This window comes from Bidens hawaiensis, unplaced genomic scaffold (genome assembly GCF_021521415.1).
Source record: "Bidens hawaiensis isolate Kalapana, Puna unplaced genomic scaffold, B.hawaiensis_p1.1 tig00035049_1, whole genome shotgun sequence".
Classification (NCBI taxonomy): domain Eukaryota; kingdom Viridiplantae; phylum Streptophyta; class Magnoliopsida; order Asterales; family Asteraceae; genus Bidens; species Bidens hawaiensis.
This window is the reverse complement of record NW_027496089.1, coordinates 160,088-180,594: the sequence shown is the minus strand read 5'-3', so window position 1 is coordinate 180,594 and position 20,507 is coordinate 160,088. Positions and strand designations below refer to the sequence as shown.

Here is a 20,507-nt window from a genome sequence, read left to right as displayed (position 1 = left end):
AATCAAAATGATGGATTTTATGTTACAATATTGTTTTACACTTGTTGGGTCTAGAAAATATCCTTTTCGGTCCTTAAAACGCCTTAAAAACGCTTAAAACAAACTTCAGGGGCCATAATTGTCATTTTTGAAAGTTTGAATATTTTGGCCGCCCACCTCATCGCTATACGCGATGGGGGAGCCCTCTAGCCATCGCGCGGCACGATCAAAAACAGACCAGCAGCATCTTTGTTTGTTGTTTCTTCTTTACACTCTATTATCCAATCCGATTTTTACACCCTCGTTCACTTGTTAAACCCTCTAAATCCCCCTATATAAATACAAGACCTCCTCCTACATCCATCCCTGCTCATAATTCAACTCCTCTCTCAAAAATCAAGTTCTTTTAAGGTTATTTTCTTTGTTCATGAAGGTTTGACTTTTAAAAGTCAAACTGAGTAATGTCTTTCATTTTAATTAGCTTATATAGTCTTATATACAACATATATATAATATACACCCCTTGTTACCTTTGGTGGTTACTTCCCCGGTCTCGGTCGGTGGAGTGTCGGGCCTCGTAAGGCAAGGCTACATGGAGGACTTACATAGTCCTTGATATATATATATATATATACTTATATAACATGTTTATACATATTAACCACGCTTAACTTCTTCTCATTTTAGTTTGTATATCATATTAATGAAGTTCCGTGGTTATGGGGTCGAAGAGACTAGCCTCGGTTTAACCGTAAATAGCTCTAAACCGTAAACCGAACTTTGTATACTAGTTTTATTAAATAATTGTTTAAACATCCTTATTGTTAGATTTAAGTTTCTAAAACCATTTTTTATAAGTTCTATGATTATGGTTTCGTAGAATCTTACCTCGGACTTAACCCGAAACAAGATCCGAACCGAAACCGAACTTTCGTTTAAAGACTTTATTGTTAACTTTTTTGTTGTAAAACTTAAGTATCATCATTTTTAAATTATTATACAAGTTCTTTGTTATTTGGGCATCTAGCAACCATCCATGAACTTATTGCGAGATGGAAACTGAACAAAACCGAACTAAACCGATTTTCACTCACATAAGACACACAAGTGTGTTTCTAGCTATCAGGACTTGTAGTTTCCTATAAAAATAGTTTATAAACTGATTTTAAATATTTTCTTAAAGTACTTGGAATTTTGAATCCAACTTGATCTTATAACAAAGTTGGACCGACAAAACCGAACACTTGATTAATGGACGTTATTAGTTATAAAACTATAGAACTACATACTTGGATAATTCTTCTTAAATTTTATTGAGTTATCTCATAACATTCATTATTTTGGAAAGTTGACTTTGGGTTTGACCAATTATCAAGACCCGAACCAAAAATCCGAACATTTGTTAAAAACCGTCTTACTATCTATATTATAAAGGGGCTTGCATTCTTGCATTTTACCCACCTTATTACTTAACATATGTTGAGTAAATATTAAGGCTAGATACTTTAACCCAGTTTCAAGCAAACTTGTATTTTTTAAAAGGACTATTGTTATAATTTCTTAATTATTTACATTTTAAACCTTAAACTTTAAGTGTTTACATTTCTCAACATTTATTTTATTTTAAAGACTTCCAAGACAATTTTTCTAATATAAGACTTCTATTCTTTTAAGCTTTGTTCGTTAAACTCGTCGTTCCGGTTAATCTCCAAATCATTAATCTATCAAGTTTATTAATTGAACGTGAGTACTTTCATTTCCCGTTTCCATATTTCATTTTGGGGGTGATATTGCATACTTATTCAAACTAAATGTTTTATTCTTGAGTTTTAAACCACAAACTTTATTGTATACTTTACTTAAATAAATGCCCGATTTGGTGTTCTATGCTTACATGCTTACATGCTAATGTGTTTACCGCTTTTGGTTGGTTGATTCATAAATCCAAAGCTATTTGATTTTCTCTTAAAGCAAAGTTTCATTAATGTATTCTTATTAACGATTTCATACAAATCCTAGACAATTTGGTATTCTCATATAGAAAGGTGTTGTTAATGTATTCCTATTAACGATTTCATTATCAAAATTGTTGCTATTATTTATTGTTTTGTATACAAGTTGTGGAATTTCCTACTATATACATATTGTTCAAAACTATGAAATTGTTCGCCAACCTTTGTGTTGACAAATTTTATTTTATGCAAAGGTTTGAATCTAGGTTGACTCGAGGAGTTGGAGAAAATGTAATCAAGACTGTTAGGATATTAACAAAAAAAAATGAACAATGTATTATTTGCTATGATTTGTTTTGGTTATCGTATGAATAATTGTTATGTGACTTTTATGATTTTATGAATTTGAATTAGTTTATTAAATATTGTCACTATTAATAGTGTCTTGTGTATTTGGGCAGTCGGTTGCATCCCGGCATGTTCCGCCGCCGTTGGTCGGGTGTGACACGTCACACGACAACTTGCATATGCGTTAAAAAAAATACAATAGATTTGTCAACACAAGGTTGAGTGAGTATAACACCAGATTTGAGACACTATAATAATAATAAGTAAAAGTGCAAACTGTTCCTGTGAGATATACACTTAAGCCATAGCACATAACAATCAAACAAACCATAAAGTAAGGACTCAACCAATCCATATAAATGGACATGGTTACCAAGCAATGACTAAACCGTTTCCATAAAAATAGACATCGGTTACCGAAGTAAGCAATAACATTCAAATAAAGCAAGTAAGCAAATAGCAAGTTAGGTAGACTGACTGATAAACACACAAGGACAAATAGTTGCGTTTAAATACTATATAATAGAAAATATCTACGAACGCACATGTCCCCAAAACAGTTAAAAATAAGTAAAAGAATGGGAGTGAAATATCACCTTGACAAACGAGCAAACGGAAATATCAAAATATTAAGAATGTAGATGGTAGATCAAGCTTTGAAGATAAAGCCTAATCAAAAACAAGTGCGGAAAAAGAATCAATATGGATAACTAACGGAGTGAAAGAAAGCTCGGACTTTGATATTTAATTAATTTTAATAATCATACATTTATAATTTTATAGATCTTTCAAATCTTACATCTATTTTAAACAATATTATAATTAAAATTATTTTGTTAAAATATATGTTTATAATATATCACTTAGATAACATTAATTCATTTATAACCACTTTTATTTATATAAAACTTATTTATTTAGATTTAGAACAATTATGATATATTTATATCTGTACATTATGAAAATGCATATAGGATGGGCAAGATGGTCTTTTCACAAAAACTCTTAAAATTAAGAGTTGACTACCCTTTGAGCATGATGTACAATGATTTTATGTTCTCAAAGACATAAACCAGCTGAATAACATGATTCAAAATTCAAATTCTATCTTGTGACCTTCCTCGACCTTCAGTTCATCCCGCCTATGAAACCACTAGATCTGGAAATCACAATCATCTCCGCCAAACACCTCAAGAACATCAACTATACACAACATATTCTGGTTCGATATCAATCGCTGCCTCACCACCAAAATCTTAACAAATTGATAAGATATATGAATTATGAACTGAATGTGTGAAATTAACAGTTAAATAGAAGATTTTGAACTCAAGATACACTACATATAAAATATAACAAATTGATAAGATATATGAATTTTCAAAGGATCAAAATGGGTATACAAAATGAGACATCATTATTACATATTAGAACGGGCCAGCAAGTTAGATTAACCGGCGAATACTTTTCGCGTGTTCTTAAAAAAATTATGAACAAATAATGTGCTAACTATGGTTAGAAAAACAGTATTAAAACAAACTTAAATGAACGAACATTCACAACATAAATTATTAAACAGAAGATGTGCAGTTTTTATTTGTGTTTTTTTAATAAAAATGGGTTTAAATGATTTGGATAATTTAAACATTAAATGATTGGTCCTGCGAGGACGGTCGCGCCCTCCCCTTTTAAAGGCGGCAGTTCTTATAAAATTATAAAACTTGTATTTCCGATTTCCCTAAACTATAGGCACGCACATTCTTTATAAAGTGTCAAATTTGGTTGATCCGAAAATGGTATTTGGTCCATTTAGGAAAGGAATTATGTGTGATTGATGTTTTAATTTTGATAGCAAACAATATTATTATCGAACCGGTTAAAACCAGGTACTTAACATGTTGGAACACTAACAAAACTTTTGATTGCTAAGTATAAAGTTTAGTTTACCAGGTACTTAACAATTAAAGAGGTTGATGGAATCATTTAAGGAAAGGTTACCGGCTTGTTATAGAGGTTTAAAATCAAGTAGTAAGACACGTGAATTTCAAAGTCGAGTTTGTGTGTGGTGTGAAATGATGGGCGGCTTCATGATTAGTAAAGGGAATGAATACATGTTTTTTGAACCGAGGTTTGAACATATTACTTATCATCAATATATAGTTAAATCTTGTTATTTTAACACATAATTTAGCTAGCTACAAAATATAAACAATTGATATCAATGATAAAAAATCTAAAATTCATTATTATGTAATTTATTAAAAAAAGACGGTTCATGACCGAAATTGGCTCTGACCAACATAAAATATTATTAATAAAAAAAAAAGAAAGAATATATATATATATATATATATATATATATATATATATTTCGAGAACATAAAAACTTGTCATGTTTTTCTTAAGTATCCAGAATTTCATTTTTCTTTGACAATGGCGAGAAACCTCATGCCCTTCATACAATCATCCCCAACGTGACTCATGAAACCAAATTTTCCCGGTGCTGTAAGAACTATCTCATGACGTCCAAGCTCCCTAACATCCACCACACGTGATGCACCACAACATCTGTTAATCCCATCTTCGTCAACCACCAAGATACAGTGGTTAAAGGTCAAATCAAACACTGCATTAACAATTAATATAGTTTAGTTTGTTAACTTGCTTGCTTGCGTCCTTCAAGACATACATAATTACGTATAAAAAATAGAAATGAGTTATGTATGAAGCTGACAAGAATATACCCAATATGTCTCCGACACGGAAATCCTTCCCTTGGACCCATGCGTTGTAATCAACACCCTGTTGCCAACCTTTATCATCTCCAACTATATACTTTGTTCCTTCCGCACATGGTCCTGCACCTGTTACCACAATATGTTTATTTCCTAGCGCAACATCATCCGCCCGAGCCACAACTATTGCAGTTGTTATGAGGATGAAGATGGCCAATTTGTTGTTACCCATTTGGTTATAATTTCATTCTATTATGACATCAAATATATAGAGAAAGGAAGCTTGCTAAAACTTCTCTACATCATAAATATTCATGAACAAGATATTTTGTAGCCTAATAATTCGCTAAAATATTCTAGAATTAGTCCTTTCATTAGTAATTAAACTCACAATACACTAACAACATATATATATATACATATAAATATATAATTTAACGTAAATAAAGATATATACATGTCAGTATATATATTAATTACATTTAAATACATGTAATTTAAAATTGATAACATGAAGTGTAAATATATTCCATTATATTAAAATTCACTTTAAAAAGTCAAATACTAAACACATTTTATTACTTCAGAAGTCGGAATTGAAGGTATAACTATATTGCATCAAACAACAATGTCATTTGTGGACGATTTGAGACTAAACATATTCAAACCAAGTTGAACTTTTAAAAACTGAACCATCGTAAAGGAGTCCTAGGCGTACCCCTAGTTCAAATTGTTTATGTTTATTTGTGTTTGATTACGTTCATTTGTATTCGCTTATATTCATGAACTGTATGTTAAAAAAAATTAACAAACATGATCATCACAAACATTTTTATAAAAGAAAAAACATGAACAAAAAAATTTGTTCAATTGTTTGTTTGGTTAAACACTAACAAGCCCCTTCTGTTTTTGTTCGGTATGTAAAACTTTTACTAGAAATTGATAATATAGAAAAGGGACACGATATTAAATACCTTGCGATTTAATGATGGTCTTTGATAATCCATGTCTATTCAAGTCACCAATTGCAAAAAGAAAACCAAATCAAAACAAATAAAACTAAACTAAACTCCTGCTTATAATAAGCACAGTAAGATCCATGGTTCCTTTTCGGATACTAATATATATTGTAAGAAACTCAATATTTTATAAAACAGAAAAATTACTTTACAAACTCTTTCATGATATTTTTATTACCAAATGATGTCACTCTCTATTCGTTATTTCATTCACTTTGTTTCTGGATTTTTGTCAATTGTATATTCAATTCTACATACCATAGTTTTCATGTTTCTTTCTTTTGTTTTTTTTAACTCATATCATAATATCACTGGTAATAAAGTTCATGTTAAAAATTTTATTTTTCCAACATATCACACATGTACAGCATTTCGTTCAAAAGTAACCTTAATGAAACTAACTTCTGTGGGCATTGTTATTTGCAGCAAATCAACCCATATACTAAGCCGTAAACATGCTTTTTGTAGCAAAGGCACAAACAACATCAAAATGTATTGATAATAAATCTCAAGAATTAAACAAATAAGTTAATCCAATAGCCTATGAGACGCACACTATTAGGATTGTACGTACTTAATCTAATAGCCTATGAGACGCACACTATTAGGATCGATCATGTTATTAAAATACAAGCATACAAAAGTGTTCAGTACCTTAGAAGAGGGCATCATCTCTTAAAATGATCCACTAAAACCTTGTTTTCTATTTAACCCTTAGCATAAAAAATTGTCTATATTGTATAAATTACAAGTTTGGTGTCGCGATAGTTACTATTAGGCCAAGTGGTGAAATGCCATTGGTTCATGTCATTTTTTTATTTTTGTTTTTCATTTCGATATCATAACAAACGTAATGGATACCCACCGAATTTGGGTTCACTCCGTCTAGGATCGATAACGCTCAACTTTTACCAACTGCAGGTGTTTACTAACCATTTGGTTAATGCTTGACTTTTACTAACCACGCGGGTTTACCTACCCTTTTGTTAACGCTCGGCTTTTATCAATTGCGAGTTTACCAACCATTTTGTTTTAGTTCCGGTACCGTTACGAAAATAAACGAAACATACCGAATTAGCGTCAACTCACCGCCTCAACATCAGGTTTTACGGACTCATCGTTGCAAAGCCTGGGTTTTACTGACCTTTTTGTTTTAGTTTTGCCATGGTAACAAATGTAATAAATAAGAGTTTTGCTTCCGCAAAGCCCTGTTGGGCTACATGGCGTCTACTTATTGGTGCAAGACGTTTTTTTTTTGTTACGGTCCATAACCAATGTAACAAAACCAACCAAATGCCAATTTTGTTTACTTTTATGTTTTTTTTTGTTTTGTATTCCGGTACCGTGAAGACCATGATGGAAATAGACCGAGTTCGCGTAGACTCGCCGCTTTGTTTTAGTCCATTATCGTAACGGACGTAATGAAAACCGAGTGATTGCTCATTTGTTTTGTTTTAGTTATGGTACCATAACGAACATGACGAAAATAACCAAATTTTCTTAGACTAATCGCATCAAAGATAGGGGTCGACAACGTGGGGTTTTACCAACTCTTGAGTTTTCCCTTCCGATACCAACATATTGGTCCACCTCAATTTCTATAATTTTTTTGTTTTAATTTTGGTTTTAGTTCTTGTAAAGTCACGCACCAAACGAAACCAAACAATTTTTAGTCGATTTACTACTTAGGCACTTGGGCTTTACCGGCATGCTCCGGCGTAGCGCGTCAGGGTTGCGTCGGGAACGTAAAAAAAGGGTTGCGTCGGGAACGTAAAAAACTAGATAAAGTGCATAATAAATGAGAATCTATGGTGATGAATGTCACACCCCAAAAATCTTAATTTAACAGCGAAAGACTTAATCAACTTACTTGGGCGGTGACAGAAGCCGTTTAGCCATTAGTGTTTAAGCATAACTTATTCGCATACAAGTTGGACTTTTATTCTTTATAAAATGTCATAAATTACACGTGTCAGTGTACACGTTTTATTTAAACTACAAGTCATACGTCAACACAATGGTTGGTGAGTTCTCAATTTTTAAAACTTATATTTTGAAAGAAAGCTTTTCTTGATTCCATAAATACCACTTCCTCCATTCGACCCGAAGTCATCTTTCGTTGAAATAGCAAATATCGCATTAAGGACTTACAACCATAACAATATTTTAAAAGTAAAACTTTCCTTTGTTAAAGTATTGATTCGTCCTCATCAGCACGAAACCAATAGTCGCATCGGAAATAGTTTTCATCCCATGAAAATCCATTAGACATATTTCGCTTAACGAAAGTTATCGTTTTAGGACATTTTAAAACATAACTATTCTTTGTCAAAACAAAGCCAATAATTACACAAAGTCCGCACTGGACGAATGTATGCATTACCTTACCTCCATTGGACCAAGGCCTACTATCGTTTCACACACGAAATTTAATTAAACACAAACCGGTCATCGTTCAATACGACAGAACAAGTGGGCCCCTTTAGCATCACCAACGAAAGTGTCCGAAATTCAATATTGTATTCTTTAACAAGTTGGGATAGTTATAAAGTAGAAAAGAATATTACAAACGTAAGACTTTTAAAACTTTAATCAAAGCGTACAATAATTCAAAATATTTATCGTTTACCCACCGGCACGACCGATGATGATAGGACGTCACCGCGATAGATCTAACAATATTTATATGCTTATCCACAAGTTTATGATTATAAAGACTGCGAAAATACATTTTTGTCAGGTCGATCACGTTAGTTAACGTTGATCAATTTAAAGTGATTACGATACCACAATTGACAAATAAAATGTGTTTTTGAGCCAAATGTGTTTTCCCCAAAAACGTTTATAAACAATTAAAAATATTGAAAACAGTGGGGATTTCTGAGAAGATCACCTTTGTCTCGGAATAATTAACACATACTAGATGACACACAACAGGTAGATCCAAGATATTAATAATAGTCTTCCAATGATAACTGGATTTCTATATTTAATACAAAATATATTAACACATAAACTCATATGCAAATAGGAATGTATACTAACTCAACTCGTTTATCCTCACGTTTCTTATTATAACAATTGTAATGAATAATATAATAACATCTATCATTTTAGAAAATCATAAATCGAATAGAATGTTTCAAAATGTGTCGGTCCCGTTGATCTCTCAGTCTATCTATATTGTAACCCACACAAATAGTGTTGACAAGAAGGTTAAAGACGGGGCTAGATTGGAGAAGAATAATAGTGTATTAAAGGCGGAATCAATGACACACAAATTGTTGCTGAAGGACACAATAAAGACACACACACAGACACACATACTAAAAAGATTTCCATTAATAGTAAGGTAGATTACAAAACATAAATTATTAGGGTTCTAAAAGAGGAATGATTTGATTCTAGGCAGAATATCCGTATGAATATGTCAGCCGTCAAATCGTTGTCAATCAATATTCAGGTCATGTGTGTTGCGTGTAGGAGGCATGCCCTAGATCATTCTATTTATAGGCCTGCCTCCCGACAGCTGTCATTCCTTCTAGAAACCCTAATCATTAATACATATTCAAAAAACGTATTACAAAATTACAAAATATACTAAGTTAAAACAGGTCTTCGGGTTTATCATCTTCGAGCAGACCTGGTAACCTTGAAGTGTGCTGGGGAACAGTTCTCCGGGTACACTTTACTAAGAGTATCACCTAGCAGACTTCAATCTTCTTGACCATAGCAAACTTTGCTTGATATGATCCTACGAGAAACTGTTCTTCATGAATCCCTTCAACTCTTTGTTAATGAATAACTTATTAAGCAAACTAAAGTGTGCTGGTAACACTGTTTGACTTGTGCTGGAAGCACTATAGCTTGATAAGAGTTGAACCTTGCTAGAGAAAGTCCTTAAAATGTTTCTTGAATAACTTTCCTCAAGCATTCTCGGACTACTGTTTATTAATGAATAACCTTGCTAGATCTTACAAATACTTGGCTTCAAAAGCTTTGTTAGCCAAGAGCTTATTCAGAAGCCAACCTTGCTTGGCCCTGAAGAACAACTTTGCTAGACGTAGTGAACCTTGCTTGGATAGTCACAAAAGAAGACTTCAAGAAGATAACTCTGCCCGGAAGGCAAAATATCTTGCTAGGCTATAGTAAAAGCTTGCTCGGATGTCCAAGTGTGCCTGATGTCCATATTAGCCTTTTTTAGGGAGGTTGAGAAGATTCCAGTCTTCCATAATTCCATTTTCTCATCCCAACAATCTCCCCTAGATTGGATGTAAGGCCCCGTTACCGGTGCCCTACTTTGGATGTTGGATTTACTCATTAACATAGTTCTAAATATCAGAGTTAAATTAAACTTTACGTGAATTCTAAGACTTTCATAAACATTACAATATATTTCATAACTTGTCTTAATCAAACATTCTTGTCTTTCAAAATTAAAACTTTAAAGTTAAAACATTATAAGTCTTCAGATGCCAGACTCTTATTCTTCTGACACGTGTCCCCGTTCAAGCCAGCTGTATCAATCTACTCACCTACGTTCATACTAATAGTCAGCTACACTGAGTGAGTTCTAGTTAATCATACATCATACAATACATATACTTACCTTCAATTATGCATCAGAAGATTCATAATAATTACTTACTAATTTACTTTCATTACATAATTTCATATATACGTTAATTCTGTACTACTTTAATACTATATAGTTACTGTCATTTTCTATCTCAGATATTGTTAGGGTCTGATCCCTCTTTCCTTGTGTATCTCATATAGTATTAGGGTCTGATCCCTTTCTTGTCTATCTCAGATATTATTAGGGTCTGATCCCTTTCTTGTCTATCTCAGATATTATTAGGGTCTGATCCCTCTTTTCTTCATCTTCGTACATACTGTCTTTGCATACTTGTAACATAGATATACTTTCTTTAATCATTTAAACATATTCATATATTTTACATATATCTATCATACACATTCATCTTTCATATACATACCTCCCTTGTCAACATGTGCAATAACCGAAGATCGTTCACGTATCGACAAGCTTTCATTCACAATCATATCACAATATTCATCACATAAATCATATATGTCATACACTTACCTCTTAAGGTAAGTGTATCGAGTATGCACACAGCCCCGAAAACATAACAACGAAATGGGGCTAGAAACTCACCTGAATGCGGTTACGTTCAACGTTTATGGTTATTCCTTTCTTGCGCTGTGCACGACTAACTGTATAACAATTACACGTAATAATTTAACTATCACTACTCATATCGCGTTTTTAGTCTAGTTATAACCCTCAACGAATGGGGTCCGGGGGCAGCTCCCCTGGCATCGGGGTTCTAGGGGTGGCAGCCCCTAGCGGGGTCCAAGTGGTAGAGCCCCTGGCTGCGGTAAAGCTGTCTTAACATATTTTCCATTAGGATTTCATGACAATGTTTTATTGTTAACCTCTCAATCCTTTAAGGTATCTTCTATATATTAATGAAGTTCAAGGGCTATTTTGTAATTAATTCATTCTTTCTTATTCCAGGGACCATTATGTAATTATCTCTAAGTTTAGTTCATTATTCTGCTTTTTAACGAATTGGGGTTAATTCGTCACTTCTGTCTTCCATAACGAACTGGCTAATTTGTTACTTCATAACGGATTGGCCTTTATAAAGAATTGGTCCTTATAACAAATTAGACTTATAACGAACTGGACCTTATTCTTTTGGTCTGGTTAACGAATTGAACTTCTTAGCAAATTGAACCCATATAACAAACCAGTCCTCATAATGAATTACACCTTATAATGAACTAGTTATCATAACGAATTGGACCTTAACGAATTTGGATACGAACTAAGGCTAGTTCGTTAGGCTTCCGTTAACGAATCACCCTGACGAATTAGGGTTAGGTCAGAATGTCGAAGATTCTCTGACATCCTCGTAGGCGGCGCCGGTAAACCGCGATTTCACCAGAAAAACGAGACCTGACTCGTTTTCCACGGTTTTTAACCCCGTTAGATCCAAATCTGAGCTAGGGTGACCCGTAAGCTCATCTTAGGTTTGGTTTATACCCAATTTCACCCGGATCTCGTGACTTTAACGGTTTAATGGTGTTGGCTCGCAGTTTCGTGACTAAATCTAACGGCTTTGAGTTCTTATCATAACATACTATCATTACCTCGGGTTGATGCTTGGTTTCTTGGTGATTTCAGTTAGAGAGAGAGAGAGAGAAACTAGAGAGAGCTTAAGTGTGTGTTTTGGTGGTGTATGGAATATGTGTGAAATTAATAAAAAATAGATAATTAAGGTTTATATAATTATGGATCATGAGCTTAAGCCCATGGTCTTTTCTTTCTTTCCTTCTGATGTGTTATAAAACACACTTACTTTCCTTATCGTTTTATCGTGATTTAATTGCTTTTTAGTTTAATTATTAAGAGGTATAGCTTGTTTTTGCTTAATTTTACAAAGATGGATGTTTACTTGTAGGTTATGAGTTTTAATGAAGAAAAGTGGCAAGTTTGAAGACTCTAGGGGCTTATTTGAGCAACTTTGAAGACTACAACTCAAGGCCCGACCCAAGCCCACAAGTTAGAAGCCTTACATGCATAATATATTAATTAAACAAAAGAAAAAAGAACCCTAACAGCCCATCAATCCCGAAATCAGCCCCCAACTAGTAAAAAAATAACCCTAAAAGCTCCCATTCAAGTGGAAATATTCGTTTTTTGCAATTCTTGAGCTAAGGGAAGAAGAAGGAGGCTAAGGACAGCTGTGGAAAGCAGCTACGGGTCATATACAATCATAATCTCAGCCATATAACCCTAAGTAATCATCCATAAACTTTGTCCTTTGTTCAAGAACCCTAACTTGTTAAGTTTAAGCTTTTTGTTGGATTGTTTTGCAAGTAATTTAGTTTGACTTGTGTTTGATTGTTCTTGATCATTGAATGAGTTTTATTATGTTTTGGTTGAGTTATTTGATGTTTATCTTAACTATATGCTGCTGTCCAAAATCAATGTTAGGCTAAACTAGTTAGTTCTACCTAGGTTAGATGATTGTTGTTAGGTTTTAGTAAGTAGTTTGGATTGTTGATGATCATGGCTTAAATTGTTAATGTAAAGTTTTGTTTAACATTGAATTAGGTTGTGTTTAGTGGTTGTGAATTTGTTAATTACACTTATAAACCTCTTGCTTTAATTAATTGAATGAGTTTTGATTGATTGTTGCTTGTTAGGACTCTTTACTTAGTGTTTAGGGTTTGTTTGCGGGTTGATCAACCGTAAGGTTTAAGTGAGTGTTTTAATTGAATATAATCAGCGGTTAGACACCTTCCTTGAGACCGAGAGGTGATAGGATGTAAACTCGTCTCATATCTTTTACTTGTTAGGATTAGGATCACGCGACAGCGGGTTCGGTTCTTGTCGGGTTTGGGTTTGTGAGCGATTAGTTGACCTAGTTTAAGTTAAACTGAATTGTTCCTCTATCCTTGGTTGCATAGTATTCTTCTCCATTAGGGTAGTGTGTCGGTGAGACCGAGAGGAGATCGGCATTAGAGCACGTTAACAATTCGTCACCCGGTTTGTTCTTAAAGAGGTGACAAGGTATTTTTAAGGCATCCCCTTAGAGAGGTGATATGAGGTTTGGCAAAACCGAAAATAGCTCCTTAATATATTGGACCTCATGAGACTATCTCCATGATTGGTCATTTAGTTTATCGATTAAAATACTCCAGGGGCTAGGTACTATACATGATGTTTTGCCATGTATATGGATTGAAAGGTACCTAAGCGACGAGGCAACGAAAGTACCAGTAATGGAAGTACTCATAGAAGTCATACTTGATATCATAAATAATTCCGTAGAGATAGTAGACGGGAAAACTAAACAGTTTGGACACACCAAGCTTTATTGATTAAGATTAAGTGGAATTCACAGCGAGGACCAGATTATACCTGGTAACGCGAGGGTGAATTCTGAAGGAAAAACCTCCACCTTTCTCTCGGAAGTGGATAGTGGGCGTTAAAAATTTCGAGGACGAAATTTCTTAACGGGGGGAGAATGTAACGATTCCGACGAAACCCGGTATACCCTAACCGGTAGACAATAGTTACGTCATATTTAATGTCGGGTACATGAGTTACCATAGTAATTATACGAGAATACATGGTTCACTGTATTGATCGTACGTGAATATATAATTCATCGTATTGAATATGCGATTAATCGATCGATAGTTATTGAAACCCGAACGAATCGAGGGTTCAATTATAGACGAGATATATGATATTTAGTGATGTTTACGAAGTATTAAAGCTTCGGGATAAGTGAATTAAAGCACAGAAAAAGAATTTCGATTTAATGGTACGTCGGTACATTAAACGAAACCTTTAATACCAAACCGAGCAAGAGATGATCGATCAAGCCGAAAAAGATGCGCGATAATTAATGATATGATGTTTTAAGTTAATAAATGTCATGGTTTAAGTTTTTAAAGTTTTTAAATCGGTTTTATATAAATTTCATTTTTAAGCCAAAAAACGACCGTTTTAGCCTCGTTTTAAGCCGAATTAAACATTTAACCGAAAAACGAACTGAACCAGATTATCCAAAACATTATCGGGATTGCGGATATCCAAACATGTGGCTAAGAATGAAGAGGTGGGTCTCACCCCACCCCCTCACTACTTCCGATCGGACCATGGGTACATCCCATTCATATTATTTTTCTTTTTTTTCATCAAACTACTTCAACAATCTTCAACTCTCTCAAGATCATGAACCAAAAACCGAGAGTTTTTAGCAAGAAAACAAGGTAATGATCGGGTTATATACGTTTCCATCTTCGTTTTTTGAGTTTAATTGCAAGAAAATGAGGTTTCAAAGACGAAAACCGATTCTTGCATGATCAAGTGATGTATACGGGTTATACAAGGGATCTTGGTCCAAGAAAGGGGTTAAACGAACCAAGAACGAATTTTTACGGTTTAAATCTTTATTTTTGAAACATAACCGAAACTATAGTGTAAGAGGCTTGATCGTGAGTGTAACTTGCTTGGTATTGTGGTATGTTGGTTGTAGGTTCTGTATTTAGTGGTAGATAAGGCGGAAAAACGAGTTTGTAGCTTGTAGTGGCGGAAAACGAAAGGTATATTCGATTTATGTTCGGTTTTGGAGATTTGGACAGATTGTGATGTGTTTAGAGTAAGGTCATGAAATTTTACAGAGGAGTTAGATGTATGAAAATATGAGTTCTGTGAATTTTTGGTAATTTTTGCATAAAGGATGAATATTTGGTGAATTTAATGCTCGGTTTTGGCTAAAAATGGTGAAAAATAGTTAAATATCATGAAAAATTCTGGAAAATTGCAGATAAGCTTTTGATAACATGTATAAGTCACACACAAAATTTTAGGTCAGTTGGAAAAGTCTAAGTAGGCTTTTTGGTTAAACGAGTTCTAGGGTTCTCTAGCTCGGTTTTAGTGAAAATGGCATGTAAAGGAAGATTTTGGTTCTGGAAAAATTACAGGGGACTATATGGATGGCAGGGGACATCCAGGAGAGATTTGGGATTTTTCTAAGATCGTTTGGTATTTACGACATATTTAGTGTTTAAATGGTGTTTAAAAATAGATAAATAAATTTTAAATATAAAAATTAATTCTGGAAATATTTTTATAAAATTCCCCACTGTCAAAAAGTGATTTGTGCAAAATTTCAAGATCCGAGACTAAACGGATAATTATTTGTGCTAAAAAGAAGATAAAAACAAACTGTTAAAGTCTAAAACGCATAAACCGGTAAAGTTCGCTTAAGCGAGCTGACTGGTGTATAAAAACCCTAAAAATGGACTATTTTCATATAAATGAGTTAAACAAGTAAAAATAAATCATCTGAAAATAATTCGGATGATTTGAGTAATTTTTGCCCGATTTAACAGTTTCCGGTACGCTAAAGACGGAAACGGGTCCCGCGGCCAATCGGGGCGTCTAAACCGAGCTATAATTTCACATCTCTAATTAAATTATCAGTCAACAACTACTTTCGGGTCGTGTGTGACAAAACTCATTTTTGAAACGTAAAAACGGATAACCGTGCTAGGCACGCAAAAAGAGAAAAACGACTAATAGTAATTGTGACCATGGAACTCTAAACTATATCACAATCTGAGTCTGGAGAAGTGTTTATGGGTTAACATTGCCCCCAGAACGGGTACAGTACTGGGTTAACAGTGTCCCCAGATGTACCGTTAACACGGTTAAAGATATATTAATAATGAGTGTATAGTAACGATCGTAGGGATCATCTTACAGATTGGACATGTTAACTAATAATGATTGTGTTACCTGCTTGCATGTGCTAAGGTGAGTTTCGTGAGCCCCTTTTTCTGAATTGTTTTTAAATATTTTCCCGGGGCGGAAATATTTTCCCGGGGCGGAAGCATGTTACTATTGAAATGTTTAAGTACATACTGAACGCATGGATTTGCGTGTGTTTATAAATATATGATTGTACAGGAATCGTACGGAATGGGTACAGTACTGGGTTAACAGTGTCCCCAGATGTCCTTAAAAGTGTTTCTGGGTTAACGTTGCCCCCGGAATAGGTACAGTACTAGGTTAACGGTGTCCCCAGATGTCCCTAGAAGTGTTTCTGGGTTAACATTGCCCCCGGAATGGGTACAGTACTGGGTTAACAGTGTCCCCAGATAATATTATATTATGATATTGATTTATCAAGGTTTACTCAAATTGTGAAACTCACCAACTATTCGTAGTTGACCCGTTTTCTCACATGCTTTTCAGGTACAATTAAGATGAAGTGATTGCTTACGTGCTAAGTGCTTGATGTGTGTAAGATTTGCGTGAGGGGATGTTAGGATACATTATAATAAATAGAATTATGTATCGTATTGTATGATGTGTGTATCACCTAGACGGTAATGAAATATGATATAATGTAATTTGAAGTATATTAATGTATTCAGTTTTCTTTATAAACAATGTGGTTGATATCAGAGGTGCCTGTTGCATCCCGTTTACGATTCCGCTGCGGTTGCGGGGTGTTACAATTTGTTTTCTTTTTCAGTGGCCTTTAACACAAAACAAGTTTCCATTTCTAGGAGCCATCATCATATTCATATATGGAGGAATCAAAAATTCAAGAGTTTTTTTCTTTTCCTTATAATTTATTGGTTTTATTATGGTATTTTTTATTTCAGGACGGAATTCAAAAAAGTAGGGGATACTGTAACAATTCGGTTTTCCCAATTTATATTACCCGGCCTGTTTTAATGTATTGGTCTGAGGAGAGAAATCGGGTATCTTCTCAGCAAGGTCCACTTCAAAGAACTTCTAGGGAGAAAGAAATCAAGGATCCAGGATCCTGAAGTAGTTCCACAGAAAGAAACTCCACCACCACCCGATGCACAAGTCATCAATTTCATCTCCAGTGGATCGGAAATATGTGGAACTTCCTTTTCCTCGGCCAAAAGACATGCTAAAGAAACTATGTTGGAAAACGAAGAGTGACCTATCATACACACTACCCTAAACAATGACAATAGAATCTTCTTCGACGAAGAAGATAGAACGAGGATCCAGGATCCGAATCAAGATGGTTTGATTGTAACTCTATTTATTTCTAATCATTATGTGCGCAAGATCCTAGTTGATGGAGGAAGTTCAGTTAACATCATAATGTACTCAAGAAGATGAATATTAGCGGCGAAACTAAGAAAACAATGGGGGACATCAAGCTTCCTATATACATTGAGGGAGGGAACTCTTATAAAAAATTTTGTGTTATTAATAACTTGTCTTGATGCAATGTAATTCTTGGCAGTCCATGGCTATATGAAATGAAAGATGTAGCATCTACTTATCACCAGTGTATAAGACTACCAACTTCTTGGGGGTAGTGAGAATAGAAGGTGACCAAGTGGAAGCAAAAACTACTACTCCTCATCCATGAAACCGGCGGCTAAGAAAACGGTAGCATGGTAACTAAGGTAACATCCTAGGAACGTGCTGGAAGCTCGAGAACAAGCCTAAAAGAAGTATCGTTGGACCTTGAGGATCCAGACATAAAGGGTTTCCTAGGATCTTGTATCCCTACTAACATTGAAGAGGATCTAGTATCCTTCCTCAAGCAACGAAAATATACATTTTCCTTCAAACACTCCGACATGACAGGTATATCAAAAGAGGTAATTACTCATAAACTAGGCCCTGATAAGGCAACATGACATGGTGTTCCATCATTCACTGAAGAACATATTAAAGACGCCGAAAATCATTTTGAGAAGGCAACCAAGAAGAAAGAAAAAGTGTCAGCAAAGGGGTCAAGTTCGTTGGATTCTGATGCTGAGGGTTGGTTTGGGGATCACAATAAATCCCTGACTTTGAAGATTAATGAAGCGTATCGATATGTTGATCAAGAAAACAAGCTCGATGTAAGTGCACGCGCTAAAGCAAAGTAGAAAACCACATTCAAAGTCGTGCAAACCGTCAAAGGTGACATCTTATCTTGGTTATATGATTCGGAGTTAAGTGTTTATATTTTTAACTGGGAGAACAGTGTTCAGTACTTTCAATATATTACTGGCGTTCTCTCACTGCCGAGGTGGGACGTGCGGACGCTTGTTAATTGGCCATTCATTAACTGTAGTGAAAATCAATTAGTAGGATGTATTTATCAACATATGCTTTTTAAGGTCAACCACGGGTTTATTATCTTTAAACCGCAGGTGCCAACTAGAAAATACATTAATTAGATTTATCCTCGTACTAGTTGGAGGAAGCTTATTCTTAATGTAAAGCCACATAAGAGTATGAAGCGAGTACCGGCGAAGACCTTTCCGCAAGATCTTCATCTGTCATTTAATCGGTGGGGCTACGACAATAAAACAGGCGAGGCGGTCATCGTGTTGGGAAAAGGGTTGAAGACTAATTTTATATGAGTCATAGACCTAATGTGGCTCGTTAATTTATTAGAGACCGACACAGATTTTTTGTACAAGAACAATATTTTGTTTGCAAGACGTGAAAACTATGATCGAGCTATGAAACTTCAATGTGTTGTTCGTGTATGCCACACGTTAGAATTCATAGTTGTCGTGATTGGAATACTAAGGGATTCACGTAATTTAAAGACAAAGAGCACAAGACAAGGGATTGTTTGTGAGTGCACGGTTTTGGTCGTCTCGAATTATTGTAATCGTTTGTAATTTATTACTATTTTAATATAATGGTATATTAGTTGTTGGGCCTAGTTTCGGATGGTTTGTACTTAGTCAATTGTATTTGGGCTTAGCATGTATGTGGGCTTTGGGTCACGTGTATATTGTGTACGCCGAGATCTCTTATGAGATCTCGGTGGGCTTTTAATTCGTTTGGGCTTGAGTGTATTGGTTCACTATATATAGTGCATGTATTTTATAGTGTTAAGGTGTTAGTTAATTTGTGTATTGGCCGTCTAAGAGTTACTAGACGTGCAAGTATTGTAAGTGCTTAAGCACCCGACGTATACTAATAATACATGTGTTTTGAAGCAATTCCGGTGTTACATTCGTGTGTTTGCTCGTGTTCTTGATTCACCAAGTGTTGGTATTCCGCACCAATACTTGTTTATTGATATCATAATTGTAGTGATCCAGATTCCGGTCTTACAACTGGTATCAGAGCCTTAGACCTTATTGAGGCTCGTTATTGTGATATCAAACATTCAAGAAAAGTGTTCTTGGTGGTTTGATAGTATTTTCGGCGAAACTGTGACCGCAGAAGAAGAAGAAGATAATATTTGGGAAAGATTTGATATTGGTTTGGAAACAAATCAAGATCCATTTTTCTCGGGAGTTTGTTACGAGTTTGTTGACAATCTGTGTTCTCGGTCAAAACAGCAACTGGTAGTTATCGGCCAAGGCAGTTCTCGACTACTATGTGTTCTCGGCCAAGAACAGTTCTCGGCCACTAGTAGTTATCGGTCAAAGCAGTTCTCGGTCAACATCTGAGTTCTCGGTCACACCTGGTCAGACTTTGAATTCTCGGTCAAAGTTTGGTCAAAATCAGTTGGTTTTCGGTCAACATTTGTGTTCTCGGATTTCTGTTGAGTAGACTGTTGGGCCTGATTAATCAGCCTTGGGCTTTAAGTATGGACATAAGTAATTTTTGGACCTAAAATCAATCATTAACTCAATTAAAATGGCCCAGTTAACAAATTGTAGCAATTCAACCAATTCATTACTTCATCAAGAACATGATTCGATTCCATCATGGGTATCGCCACTCGTATACCCCGTCTCTTATCTCATGAGGGTTCAATGAATGGAAATTTTGTTTCCAAAATCTGGAAAAGTATTGTTAGGGAACCTCAAAGGATCACCTATCAAAGGGATGACTCTTATGAAGTTCTTGTGAAACCTGTTGCACAGTATGACAATGATGATTTTGCTAAAGTTGAGGAAGATGA

The 20,507-nt window shown here is 34.7% G+C and overlaps 1 protein-coding gene across 1 annotated transcript; it reads right to left on the bottom strand.

The window, feature by feature from the left end:
- Nucleotides 1-4,696: 4,696 nt before the first annotated feature.
- Nucleotides 4,697-5,246, bottom strand: LOC143586942 (blue copper protein-like). Its single transcript, XM_077068380.1, has 2 exons — nucleotides 5,024-5,246; nucleotides 4,697-4,905 (listed from the first exon to the last, which is right to left on the bottom strand). Exons 1-2 carry the CDS (start codon nucleotides 5,244-5,246, stop codon nucleotides 4,697-4,699), a joined length of 432 nt encoding a protein of 143 aa, XP_076924495.1.
- Nucleotides 5,247-20,507: the final 15,261 nt, after the last annotated feature.

What these genes read in the sequence shown, in the direction of transcription:
- LOC143586942 (XM_077068380.1), bottom strand. Translation starts at nt 5,246, where the DNA reads ATGGGTAACAACAAATTGGCCATCTTCATCCTCATAACAACTGCAATA. An exon ending in CCGTGTCGGAGACATATTGG is followed by an intron (nt 4,906 to 5,023) that starts GTATATTCTTGT and finishes TTGTTAATGCAG; the next exon opens with TGTTTGATTTGACCTTTAAC.